Genomic DNA, 12075 nt, shown 5'->3' with positions numbered 1-12075 from the left:
GGATTTTTAAGCTCTTTTGAATATTAAATTTTCTGCTTATTTATATTTATTTTTAATATTAATAAAGAATTGCAATTTTTCTGAGACTTTGTACACCCATAAAGACTATGAAAATGGCATAAAAATTGCACGAGAAAAACCTACCGACGAAAAAAGCTCAAGATTTTTTGGACTTTTATAGAAAAAGTTGCAGAGTGGTGTCTTGTTTTAGTCAAGAGTTGTAACCACCGATGCGTTTCGAGAAGTGGATACTTCAACCGTTTCTCTTTTTTTCGCCCAGGAGTTTGGTAAAAAATCTGACACCGGAAATCAATGGCTTTTTACAAATACGCGATAGTCGAAACGAAGGAAAAATATTGCTTTTATTTATATTTATCGCTTTCCTCGACAGATTGAAATTCGTATAATTCGTTTGCAATTAACGATACTACGATATTTCGTAATATTGTCTATAACAATACTGTGTTGAAGTGATAAAAATGATCAAAATAAAAAATCAAATAAAATATATAAGGTAGCAGTGATCCCAACCATAAGTCAAAATTCGAAACGAATTTACAGCTCGTTAATTCAGACGTCAAACAAAAAGCAACACGCAGAAACTAAAAATGCACGGAGAGAAGGTTGCCAGAGAATTTTATGATTTTTCAGGGCGTACGCGTTGGGGGAATTTCGCGGCTTTCAACTGACCCAGTCGCCCCGCGAATTTCAATGGATTGGCGTGCCGATGTTTGCCCGTTTTCACCCCCTCCGGCTTGTACTCCCTTCTGTACACCATCCCTCGACTCGCACAAAAGCGCCGGCTGGGTTTCCATTAGTTTAATTACAGACAAGGTCGTCGTCGTCGTCGTCGTCGTTGCCCGAAACATCGTTTCGAAGCTGTTCGAAGCGGCGGAAGTTAATTCCATGGAAAAGGTAAATCGCAAGACCTTCCAAGACCTTCCAATAACTACAGAAAAATGCTAACTTTGAAAATACGATGATCATCGCTTTGATATACGATGATGCGAGTGCAAACGTCATAAATTAATCGCATAAATTATCTCAACGCGCAATATTATCGTTAAATTCCAGATTTTTTTACAAACGCGTATCTTCGTGTTTACTTCGTGCATAAAGAAGTGGAATCCGAGCACAAAATTGTTGATTTATCGAGTGTTATAACGAGTACTATATTTTGGATATTCAGTATTACGAAATATTTGACACGGCGGAAGGAGTTTCAGATGATTTGGCTATGTTTGGCTTCAGCGAGTCGAGCTTTTAACAGAGAAGAAGGTGGGAGGGTGAATGGAGACGTGAAACCGGTGGACAAGAAGTTTGTATCTTTGGGGAATCGTGGTTGAATAGGTAAGGTTTGAAGAGATTAATACGACCAAGTTGGATATTTTGGCAAGTGGTTGATTTGCTTTTAAGAGTATCGAATTTATGGATTAGAGAATTTTCAAGTTTGACAAAGTCTAAAAATCGACGTCGTCTGAAATCTAGACAAGTCTGATATTTCATTTTCCCGATAACTTTCTCTCGTAGCATTTTTTCAATTTCCAATAATTTCCAAATTTACAATTACCGCTGATTTTGTAAATCGTTGAAACGTCATCGTTATTAATTACGAATAAACCATGTGCCTTCTTATTGTTCAACATCGATCGTTCGTGACTGTAATTCATCGCTCACCTATTACCTCTCATTACCTGCTATTAATCACTCTTGATCACAGTCATTTGTTTCTAGTCATAATTCAGTATCACACCACTAGTGATTACTATAAAGACCTCCGTCGAACTGTATCGATCATCGATGATGAGTATAAAGAGTTATTGACTGCTGTTATATCGTAGCGAATGGTACATTAACTGCCGTAGATAATTACGTACTACGATGCATCAAACGATGCAAACAGTTCTATACTTCAAACTCGATCCAACAACACACACTGACCGAACACAAGATATTATTTTACGTCCATAATAGCTTTTCAATCGGTAACATCAACTACAAAAAGGCAACTAATATTTACCTATAGTACTTTCGCATAATTACATTTCTATAAATCGCGTTAAACCAGAGCAAACATCGTCGTTTCTGCATAGAACGTTCATTGTACAATCCTCGTAATTCGTTATTATTTGCTGCAAAAAATGAAGTACAAGTCGCGCAAAAATTTTCTATAAACATTATCCGATACGAAGAAACCCGTATCTCAAACTATATCGAACAAGGCCAATTATCGTCACACGAAACAATTGTAATTTTGTCATTAACTTTCATTAATTTAACGTTGCTTTCGACCAGGGCAAACCAGTTAAAGGCCACCAAAAAGAATTTCCACGACGTCAAACGACGCGCACAACCACATACTTCAAACTAAATCAAACAACAGCGGTTGTCGCGAGCACAGGAAGCTCGATCATCGGCGACGTCGCGATGCGAGGCAGCGAATCAAAGGCTGGCATCGAAATGCCTCGAGTTCAGGGCACGGAAAGCGGGGGTGGGCCGTTCCACGACGAAACGTTCGTTCCATTGAAATATGCACACGCTCCCGCAACGAACGCGCGCTGAATACTCGGCCGAAGATCTTGCAAAATGCACGCTAACTTCCAGGCAAACGGGCTCTCGATTTCCAACGAGGGCGCGTCGCCTCCCGACCACGGTTATCTCGAATCAGTTCTTTGTTGCGACCACCCTCCTCTTCCATCCGTTTTGCCGCTGCATCGTGCGAATCAACTAAATTAGAACCGAACCGTGCTACCGGCGACCAATATCGTTCCACGCCGCCCTCAGCGACGCTGTCTAATGCTATTAGGGGCGAGTTTCACCAGTTCCGAAATTGTGTAACGGTAAGTGTGTACACTGTACACAGTGGCTACAAAAACGAATTGAACACGATTGAATTTATTTCATAGTTGGACTACGCATCTACCAGTTTGCGAAATTTCAAAATAGACGGATGCGCGGAGCGTAAGTAATACGGAAAAGTGTACGAAATACACAATGTCGAGCATTTATTCTCATATGCAGCGGATAAGAAATAAATTCCAATTTACCCCAAAACTTGTGCCAAAAACCGAAAAGCCTTCGGGAAAACTACCAAACCAAATCGATCAAATGCCTGGCAACTCCTCTAAAACACTGACTCGAGTCATTAGCCCGATCGCGAGGCACTCTGCAAAAACCAAACAGAACCGGAAAAAAGAGAAACACGAGGGGAAAAAACACACGAAAATCGGGAGGGGGGGGATGGCAGCAGCAGCGGCGGCAGCAAACAAGGGGGAACTTCCACGGTATAAAACACGAGAAAGCGTGTTGGAAACGGTAACGAGAGAGGCACAGGTCGTCTCTCCTCTCTCGCCTCGGACTTTTACTTCATCCAGCTACTTCGCTCCAGCCGATTTTTCCGCTGCCACCGCTTTTTTTCCACCGGCGGCTTCCGCGCATTTTATTAGGCCCGTTACAGACCCGTGTCGAGACAATAACCATTGTTAAAGTTTCGCGGAGCAATGGCTGCCCGCTCGCTGTTTGCACGGACAAGCTTTCCGCTTTGTTTCGGCCTAGGCGCTGGATTTCAGTTGGCCAGCTTGGCTACGGCCCCCATTACCACCGTTCCGGCTATGTACACGCCGTACACCACCTACGGCCATCTACCGCTTTCTACAGTCGTTTCGGAAAGCTCACAATGCCCGTTGCTGCTTCGTTTTCAATCTAAGCCGCGTTTTTTTAATTACATTCCTGACCGGAATAACGATTTCCCTTCAATGGGACGTGGAAATGGATCCTTGAAGCGAATTGGCGACACCGCTTTTTGGTACGTGCGTGCAACTAATTGCACGATTAAAAATTGCAGATTTCGCAATGCGATAATCAAATCTCGTAACATTCTTTTCCTTTTCTCATCGGAACAATACTGTTTTTGTTAAGGTTTCGCGCATAGATGGCTTAAACCGAGTTTCATTTAGCGTTGTTTATAGCTGAGAGAACTTTTGACTTTAAGGTTAACCGGGGATAATACAGAGTTTCTTCCCGCACCTCGATAGCAATAAATCTCAATAGCATCGTAAACTAGCGTTAGTCCCGGCACTACGCGAGCGATAGGTATCGTTATCTTGGCTTTTGTGACGCGTGATCCACTCCGATATCCTGAAGCCGATGTTTTCATGGACGATGTCACTGTCTAACAACTAATAATTAACTAGTTCCTGATCGGTCAGCACTCGGTCATCTATCAAGGACAGAATCCGATGCATCCTACCCTCGTGGAAAGGGACGAAGGATACGGGTTTCAGACTCTATGATTCGCACACGATCGCAGTCGCGGCCGAGATATAATAAGTTACTCAAACATACGAGCTAAACACATCGCAAATTACTCGTCATGTATTCGCTGAACCCGTTATATCGTGCAATCGATTTTAAGGTCGCGAACCGCCAACTATTCGCGACGCAATATCTTCTTCGATCGTTCTTCCTACGAGAATCATGCATTTACATGTTAAATCTGAAGCTTACGGTCCCTATAAAGTGTAAAATATCCAGCCCGTATAACACGAGGTTCTAGTCGCCTTAGGATGAAAAATTCAACACCACCTCCCCTGATCGAACTTAAATTACCAAATCAACGGTAACATATGCAGAACCAAAATGGATTCCTCGACGGTGAGTAACTCGGAGATGGTTCGTCCGACGACGACGTGCTGGTTACGATCAAGTATTAAACGCGTTATCAGCGGCCCTCTTTCCTAATTCCGGCATCCTGAATCTCATCAAAATTATCGGCTCCCCGTAGTGTCTTTTCTTACGTTTAATTAAAGACTACAAAATTAATTAAGCGATTCAATTAACTGGCTACAGCGTGCACCTGTGAAGAAGCTGTCACCCCCTTCTCACCCTCTTCTCTCTGACTTGCCCTTCGCGGGGGAATCGAGACAAAGCTGATCGTCTCCGATCTATCTTTGCACGAAATTTTCCTTCCACCTTTATAATTAGACTATTTTTGGAGCTGTTGTACCCTCTATGGGGATCTTTGTCAAATCAAAGTCTTCTTTTCGCAAAAATGCTCGGGGAACTTTTAATTCGGCGTTCTTGGTCCTCTTCGTAGAAAAAATGAAATTAGTTCGTCGAGTAGATCTTCGATAAATTCCTTCCTAAATTCGAAGATTCGACGAATTTCGAAACGAAGAAGATGCCATCGGAGAGTAATTTCGCGCGGCCGCGACTATCGCTCTTGTTTGTCGGCGAGAAATAGCTAATAAATCGGCGTTAAGGAGGGCGAAGACGAAGAAGGGAGAGCAGTCAGTCTCTTCGGCGTAATAAGGACGCCATCGAAACTTTATAAACTGAATATTATTGAGATAGCGCGCGGGCCGCGGCGTGACAGTGAGCGATGAGACGGTTCCCAGCCGATTTTCTATTAAACGCCGATTTATTTATGGAATATTCAATGGGACGTGTCCCGGGAAGAGCCGCGGGCGCATCGAGAAAAATTCAAATCAGCCTTGTCGCGCCATCACGCCCAGAATTTTCCTCGCAAAAATAACACCGCGGCATAGACGTCCTCCGGAAAACCGGAAGCCCTCTCTCCGCTTTGAATCTTTCTTCTCCGAACACGTTTGATTCTCCTCTCGATTTTTCGTCTGTTCTCGTCCGTTACTCGATCTTCTGGCAGAAAATTTCTCTCTATCGTATTATATACGTTTCAGAATCGGAGATAATCGCTGGTATCGTTCGAATAGCGAAGAATAGTTCTTAATGGACAATTAACGTACGTCTCACGATCATCCCAACATCCGAAATCGTTAAAGTTAACGACAAGGTAGACTTTTGGTAGTCTTCCTTTTTTTTTTTTTTTTTTTTTTTTTTGACGAGACATGGCGTACCGCATTTTTAATTTCATTATATTCGCAACTTTTGCGATATTCCTTCTCTTTTTTCTTCCTTAGAGCAAAGCATTCGATCAACCTTTAAAACTCAAGAAACGCTTTTCTTTAAATTATTGTACTCCATTTTCTCTGAAGTAATATAGACGGGAGGAAATCGATTTTCGGTAATATTCTTTTCATCGTGGCTATCAGGAATGATTTTTAATGGGTAGAAGGTCCGATAGATGCGCAATCATTTACCCTACGTCGCACGTTTTATCGAGGCAAGATAATTATTTGCGTGAATAGAGGTGGCTGTGACGGAGCAGAAATCCATCACACTCGATCAACCGTCGTTTCATCTCCAATAACGTCTAACAGTCAGTCAATTGACGATGTATCCCTCGATTCGTTTATCTTTTTATGTGCTCTTTTACCATCCAAAGGACAACCTCGCCGCTTTCAAAATGGAAAATTCGTCAGGATATACAGGATGTCTCGTTTTAGTCGACCCACCCAAGTATCTCCCAACGTGTTTCAAACATAAAAACACTACGTCGTTTTCCTTTGTCTTTTATACAAGCTTTAAGAGATTAAAGTTAAAATATCTTTTAAAACTAGTTCGTCGACCCAAGTCCCTCGATACTTGATACGAATACTTGATACTCGTCTGTCTGTAGGGGTTTAAAAATTGCATCGATCGGTGTACAAGAAAGGATAGCGTGTAGTTTCGCTTTGAAAGACAAAGATCAGGTTGAAATCTCGAAGGCACGTACCCTTCGAAACAAGGTAAGTTTCGTTCGAAATGAGACACCCTGTACAGATTCATATTCAAAGGGAATTGAATTTGGAAATTCTGACATATCGATAAGGTATTTCTATATTAAAATTTCGTTGCTTTTTAATCGTTATTTCCATTTCCTCTGTTCGATGGTAAACATGGAAATTAATAATACACGTTAAAGTGGCAAACACGGAAATTGATAATACACATTACGCGTTCGAGGAAAAATTCCATTCGAAGGTGAAAATTTCGCAATTTTTAACGACAAAAAGAGGTGTACGTTAACTGGTAAATCGGAAAAACAAATAAAATTATTTACCTAAAAGGAAAGTGACGTGGCAGATTCGTCAGGCGATACCACGTATTTTAAATTGCGCAAACCAACTAGTACTTTGATAGCACACGGTCCAACCGAATCCGAAAATAAAAACTAGGGCAAAGAAAGAAAAGTTGCGCGAAAAGTTAGGTAAATGTTGCATAAAGGCAGGGAATGAAATCCGATGCGATACATTCGGAGTCTTAACGTGATTCACAGGTCCAGTTTTCGCGGAAGAGCCCCGTTTCGTTCTCGAACTACGAAACGAGGCGTCGCATTCGCTGTTTTGCATTCCAGCCTTTATAAACTCGCCTAACGGCAATGGTTATCGCCGTGAGAAAGCTCCGGTCGTTTCGAAAGAACGCGATCGAGCTGAAACGGCACGCGGTTCGGGAACAGGCGACGATAAAATCACGGTGAATCCCTTTAATTGCCGAATTGCCGCTTTGGCCGCGAAAATCGTTTGTAATTTCGCGCCACTAGTTGCTGCTCGCTATAGAAGGGGCGAGATATTGCGCTTCAGATCGTAGAAAATGGTCTTTAGTATCTCGTGAATTTCGTAAGTGATATTATCTTTTGCCTCGTTGCATTTAGTAATTTTTCTTCTACCATGTAAACAGAGAATCTGAAATTTAGTCGCTATTACCAATTATCGACAAAAGTATCCTTTGGATATCCTCTTTGGATATCAACGAATTATCCCTATTAACCAAATCTTTTCCAAATTTCAATAACCTAAAATTTCTGTAACATTGTTATAAAACATTATTATAAAATACTATAGAGGTATGACGATTAAATTATGCAAAGAACATCTATATCGATTGAAAAAACACTAAAATTTATTACAAAACAAATTACTGTTCGGCTCGAACAGTATATGAAAGCAAGTCTTACGAAACATAAAACAAGCTGCGTAAAATCTCAAGGAAGAACAAAGAGAGGGAAATATTGTATAGAAAATGAACGCTTTAAGAAGCGAGAGAGGGCTTGGCGTGATCGTCGACACGAAGCAAACAACGGAAGAATTTTTAAAGGTGCATGAAAATGCGGAATGGGGAAAATGGAAATGGGTACGAGGGTGAAAGAGGATTAAGAGAAGGCCTTTGAATAGCCTAATAGACACAAAGTCACCAGAAATAAGTTCCATAAGCTCACCGAACCGATTCAGATCCTCTGTCCGACGCAGAATGGCCACAGATAGCAGTCGAGACCTGTTGCATCGCAACACTGCACCGGCTTTAGAAAACCGACTTGAATCTAGATATCGCCGTTTCACGAATTAGAATTTTCGTGCACGACCTCGCGCCGCGACAATTTCATTTTCAAGTTTACAAGTTTCCAAATTTTTATATCGTCGGATCGTGAAAAGATCACAAAATATCAAATATCTATAGATCTCGAAATTTTCCAACTTTCAAGTTATCCGAATATCAAATACACGACAACTTGGGACGTTCGGTTTCGCGGTATTCGTCTGCGGAAATTTAGAAAATACAAATAAGAATTAATTATTTTATGGAAATTAAATGGTTCGCTCAATATGAAAATTAATTCCTTGTTTTCGTGTTTTCGGGACACAAAACCACGCGGTAAATTAGTCGCGTCCTCGACCAACACATCGATAGATATCGTGTATCAGTGGTAGCCACGTAGATTCCTCGCAAGTATTTCCGCAGGAATTTTAATTAATATACCGTGGTTCGCAGACATTTAACAACCTCATTCTTCATTCTTTTTCATTCATTTGCAAATATCCGTCTTCTACTTTCCTATAAATTTCAGTGTAGCATATTCGACATATTTTTGAACGACTTATTTCGTATTACTAATTTAAATATTTCCTAATAGAAGAAGAAGAAATTATACAAGCAATTCGTACAAATCAGTAATATAGCAAACTTATATCTACCCGATCTAATAATACTACATGACGCATCACTGCGAATTTAAAGCGTTCGTTCGATAAAAATTGAGCATCAAAATCGAGACAAAAAGCGAAAGGTTTCTGTTAATAAAAGGGATCGTAACATCGGTTGAAAGTTGCAGTAAAAGCTAGCCAGCCGTAAATATTAAACAGTACGGTTCGAAACGAGGGCCGTTAACGCGAAAGTGTGATAGGAATTCGGATGGAACGATTGCGACCGGGTTTACGCCTCGATCAGTTTCGCCAACGATGCTTCTAACGTCTCTTTGCATTAACGCGTGCGTCCATTTGCCGAATTAAAACATCGGAAAAAACGTATAACGGTCAAAAAGTGCGAAAGAGCGACGAATTACACGATCGAAAAGAGCAAGAGTAAAAATTGATTAAAAATCTACAGATGGAAGAAAATTGGCATTATTTGGAATTTCTGTTTGAATAGGTAATAATTTATTCCTCGCGTCTTCAAACGGTGTCTCGAGGATATGTACGAACGTCTCGATAGCAATGGCATCTGAAAAACCTCGTAGAATTAACTTTTCATCACTTACCAGACATTGGAAATTGGAAATTATCCAGCCAAAGAACGATCGAGAACCATCGAGACACACGAATACATACATATGCATAGTATAAAAACATTTTAACAACGACAAAAGCATGCCTTCTTCACATTGATAGAAAAACTCAAGGAAACACGGAAATAACAAAGGAAAAAGGAAATGACGCGTCACGTGCTCGCGACGTGAAAAAAGAAGCAAGCTCTACACGCCATCAAGTACGCTTTCGGCAACGGTGCTGTACAAGAAAATAATCACTGAGACAAGAGAAAGCTCGGAAAGGGTGTACGACGTTGGTTCACTTACCCCTGACACCGACTCATCTTTATCCTTTTTATCCAAATTCAACGTTTTCTAGTATTTCGATACTTTTCGTTCGATCGATCGTTCATCCGCGATGTACCGATTTCTTGCTTCGCGGATCGAATTCACGTTTAATTAATCCTTTCAGCGGCAATCAGTTTCTCAAAACGGATGCATCCGGAAAACAAGCTCTAAGATCATTTTTCAGCGCTACCGATCGTTTGGACAGAATTTACACCGGTTTCACTCGACGAACGAAACTTGCCCCCTTTAATTTCTTTTTCATACTTGTGACGCCAACTTTTCTCTTTTTTTTCTTTTTGTTTCCTTGTATCGCACGTAATAGGAAATTCTTTCAGCGGAATGAGAAACATTTTTTTCGCACGTTTGTACGATATTTTATTCGATGATTCGTATCTGATATTAACGTTAAATTGTTTCACGCCGTAATGTAGTACACGCAGAGAAATTTCCCAGAAATAAAATACGTTTCGCGAACGTTTCTGCCAAGTGTCATTTCCTTTTTAAAATACGGTAGATAAAAAAGATATTAACATTTAACGTCTTAAAGAAACGATAACGATAAGTAATGGTATTATTTGTTCGTGCCATGTTTTATGGCTTCTTGTACTACAATATATTTGTGCTACATCGTATTTTACCGCTGAAAGGATTAATAGGTATACGTTTCGACAATAACGTTCGATAAATTTGCGTTTCTTCGGAAATTTCCATATTCTGTGAATTCTACAGAGATTTCTTTTAAATTTGTAATTCGTAGTTTGTAATTTCGTTGAAATTTGAAAGATACGCTGCCAATCCAAACTGGATGATGGCGACTCACCTTTATTCCGAGGGTAGGAGTCAGCATCCCATAGTCGGTAAGGGGTGGCAGCATAACGGGGGGTAGGTTTGCCATCATCATACTGTCTAGAATCTTCGCACGTACTTTCCCTTCGTGCACAGAACACAAATCAATTTATTGCTTACTAGACCTACCTGGAACACAGAAAGACAGAGAAAACGTTAGCTAAGCACGACGAAAGTGAAAGAAAATTGGAAAGGTAAAAATAAACGACGAATTATTACACAAGCGAAGAAATACTGTTAAATTAGCGCGGTAAAAGATTATTTGGGAGGCTTACAGGGCGAGTATTATTCGAGTTGAAGTTAGAAAATAATCCTCCCAGATAGTATTTTCTGTTTTTGGGGACGGTGAGAATGTTTACCGAGACGCTTTTAGCTGAAAATTTGTAACGTGGGCTAACTGTATCTAATGTGAAACAGCAACTGCGGTCTGAAACACCGCGATATCTCGGTAAGTAACCGACGAGATCAATCGGCAACGGCGTAAAATATTTCGTTCGCTTGGAAATTTATCGTTGAATCCAGCCGACTGTTGTTTCTACGTAATTATCTATCAACGTAAGAGTATCGAAATACTAATTTTGACCTCTTTCGACGTCAGCGTGTTTCTCATTTTGGAAAGCTTTTAACATCAGGTGTTCGCGTTGAGTACAGTTACCCTGTACTATTGGATTTACTATTCGAGAATAGATACGGCAGCGTGAGAGCTCTCGAGAGTTGCCAGCTGATAGCCGGAATAGCGAAAATCGTTGGTAGCAGAATCTGGTTTCTTGGAAACGAGTCGCTTCTGGCATCGAGATGGTAATTCCGTATCCGCACGCATCCTCCCCGTGTAAATCGCTGGCTTAGGAGCTTGATTGTTTGCTCGCCGGCTAATTAAAGTGTACTTAGAGACCGGTTTCGTTCGTTCCCGGGATCGTCGCCGCTGTAAATCCTCAACCTCGTTTCCAGACCGTAGGAAGCTGCTTTTTGTAGCCGACGAATATTATTCGCCGTGTTTTTCCCCGGTCTTTCAAACGATCCTTCAAAATTCAAAAGTCGAAGCGCGAGAGTAACACTAAAGATTTTAAAGTTCTAGCCAGTATTTTACCGTACAAAGATATTTACAAATGCAACTGAACTTTATTTAAGCGCTTCTCTTAGATCGTCTACTATCTGGTCATATGAAACTAGATCTCTTTGAGACGTAAATGAATGTCATCGTTATTAGATACACCACTACTATAATACCCAATCGGATAAAATGGCGCTGAAAACGAACATCCACGTGTCCTCGAGTTACCACGAGCGTTCGTCGCGTTTAAACGACTCGAGAGATCAAAGAAAGAGGGTGGTCGTGTAACAGCGGCGGGATGATTTCGTCCCTGAACCACTAAAACAGCGCGGCAACACGACGTTCACGGAAATAGAAATTTCGCCGAAGGTCTTACTTCGGCTTTACCGGTTAAGCCGCCACGGATCGTGCC

The 12075-nt window shown here is 41.0% G+C and overlaps 1 protein-coding gene across 16 annotated transcripts in view; it reads right to left on the bottom strand.

Moving 5' to 3' along the window:
• Positions 1–12075, bottom strand: part of LOC100650792 (polypyrimidine tract-binding protein 2) — a 421711-nt gene that overhangs the window by 243445 nt on the left and 166191 nt on the right. For 7 of the 16 annotated variants that reach the window (XM_048413312.1, XM_048413310.1, XM_048413309.1 and 4 more), the window contains one exon: positions 10587–10741. The exons of the other annotated variants lie outside the window; for them this stretch is intronic. In XM_048413312.1, coding sequence (XP_048269269.1) covers positions 10587–10667 — 81 coding nt within the window. In that variant the 5' untranslated portion in view covers positions 10668–10741. The remainder of the gene's footprint in view (positions 1–10586; positions 10742–12075) is intronic. 16 annotated transcript variants of the gene reach the window in all.

This window comes from Bombus terrestris, chromosome 16 (genome assembly GCF_910591885.1).
Source record: "Bombus terrestris chromosome 16, iyBomTerr1.2, whole genome shotgun sequence".
NCBI classification, from domain to species: domain Eukaryota; kingdom Metazoa; phylum Arthropoda; class Insecta; order Hymenoptera; family Apidae; genus Bombus; species Bombus terrestris.
Note: the sequence above shows the minus strand (reverse complement) of the source record. Positions and strands in the feature narration are given on the sequence as shown.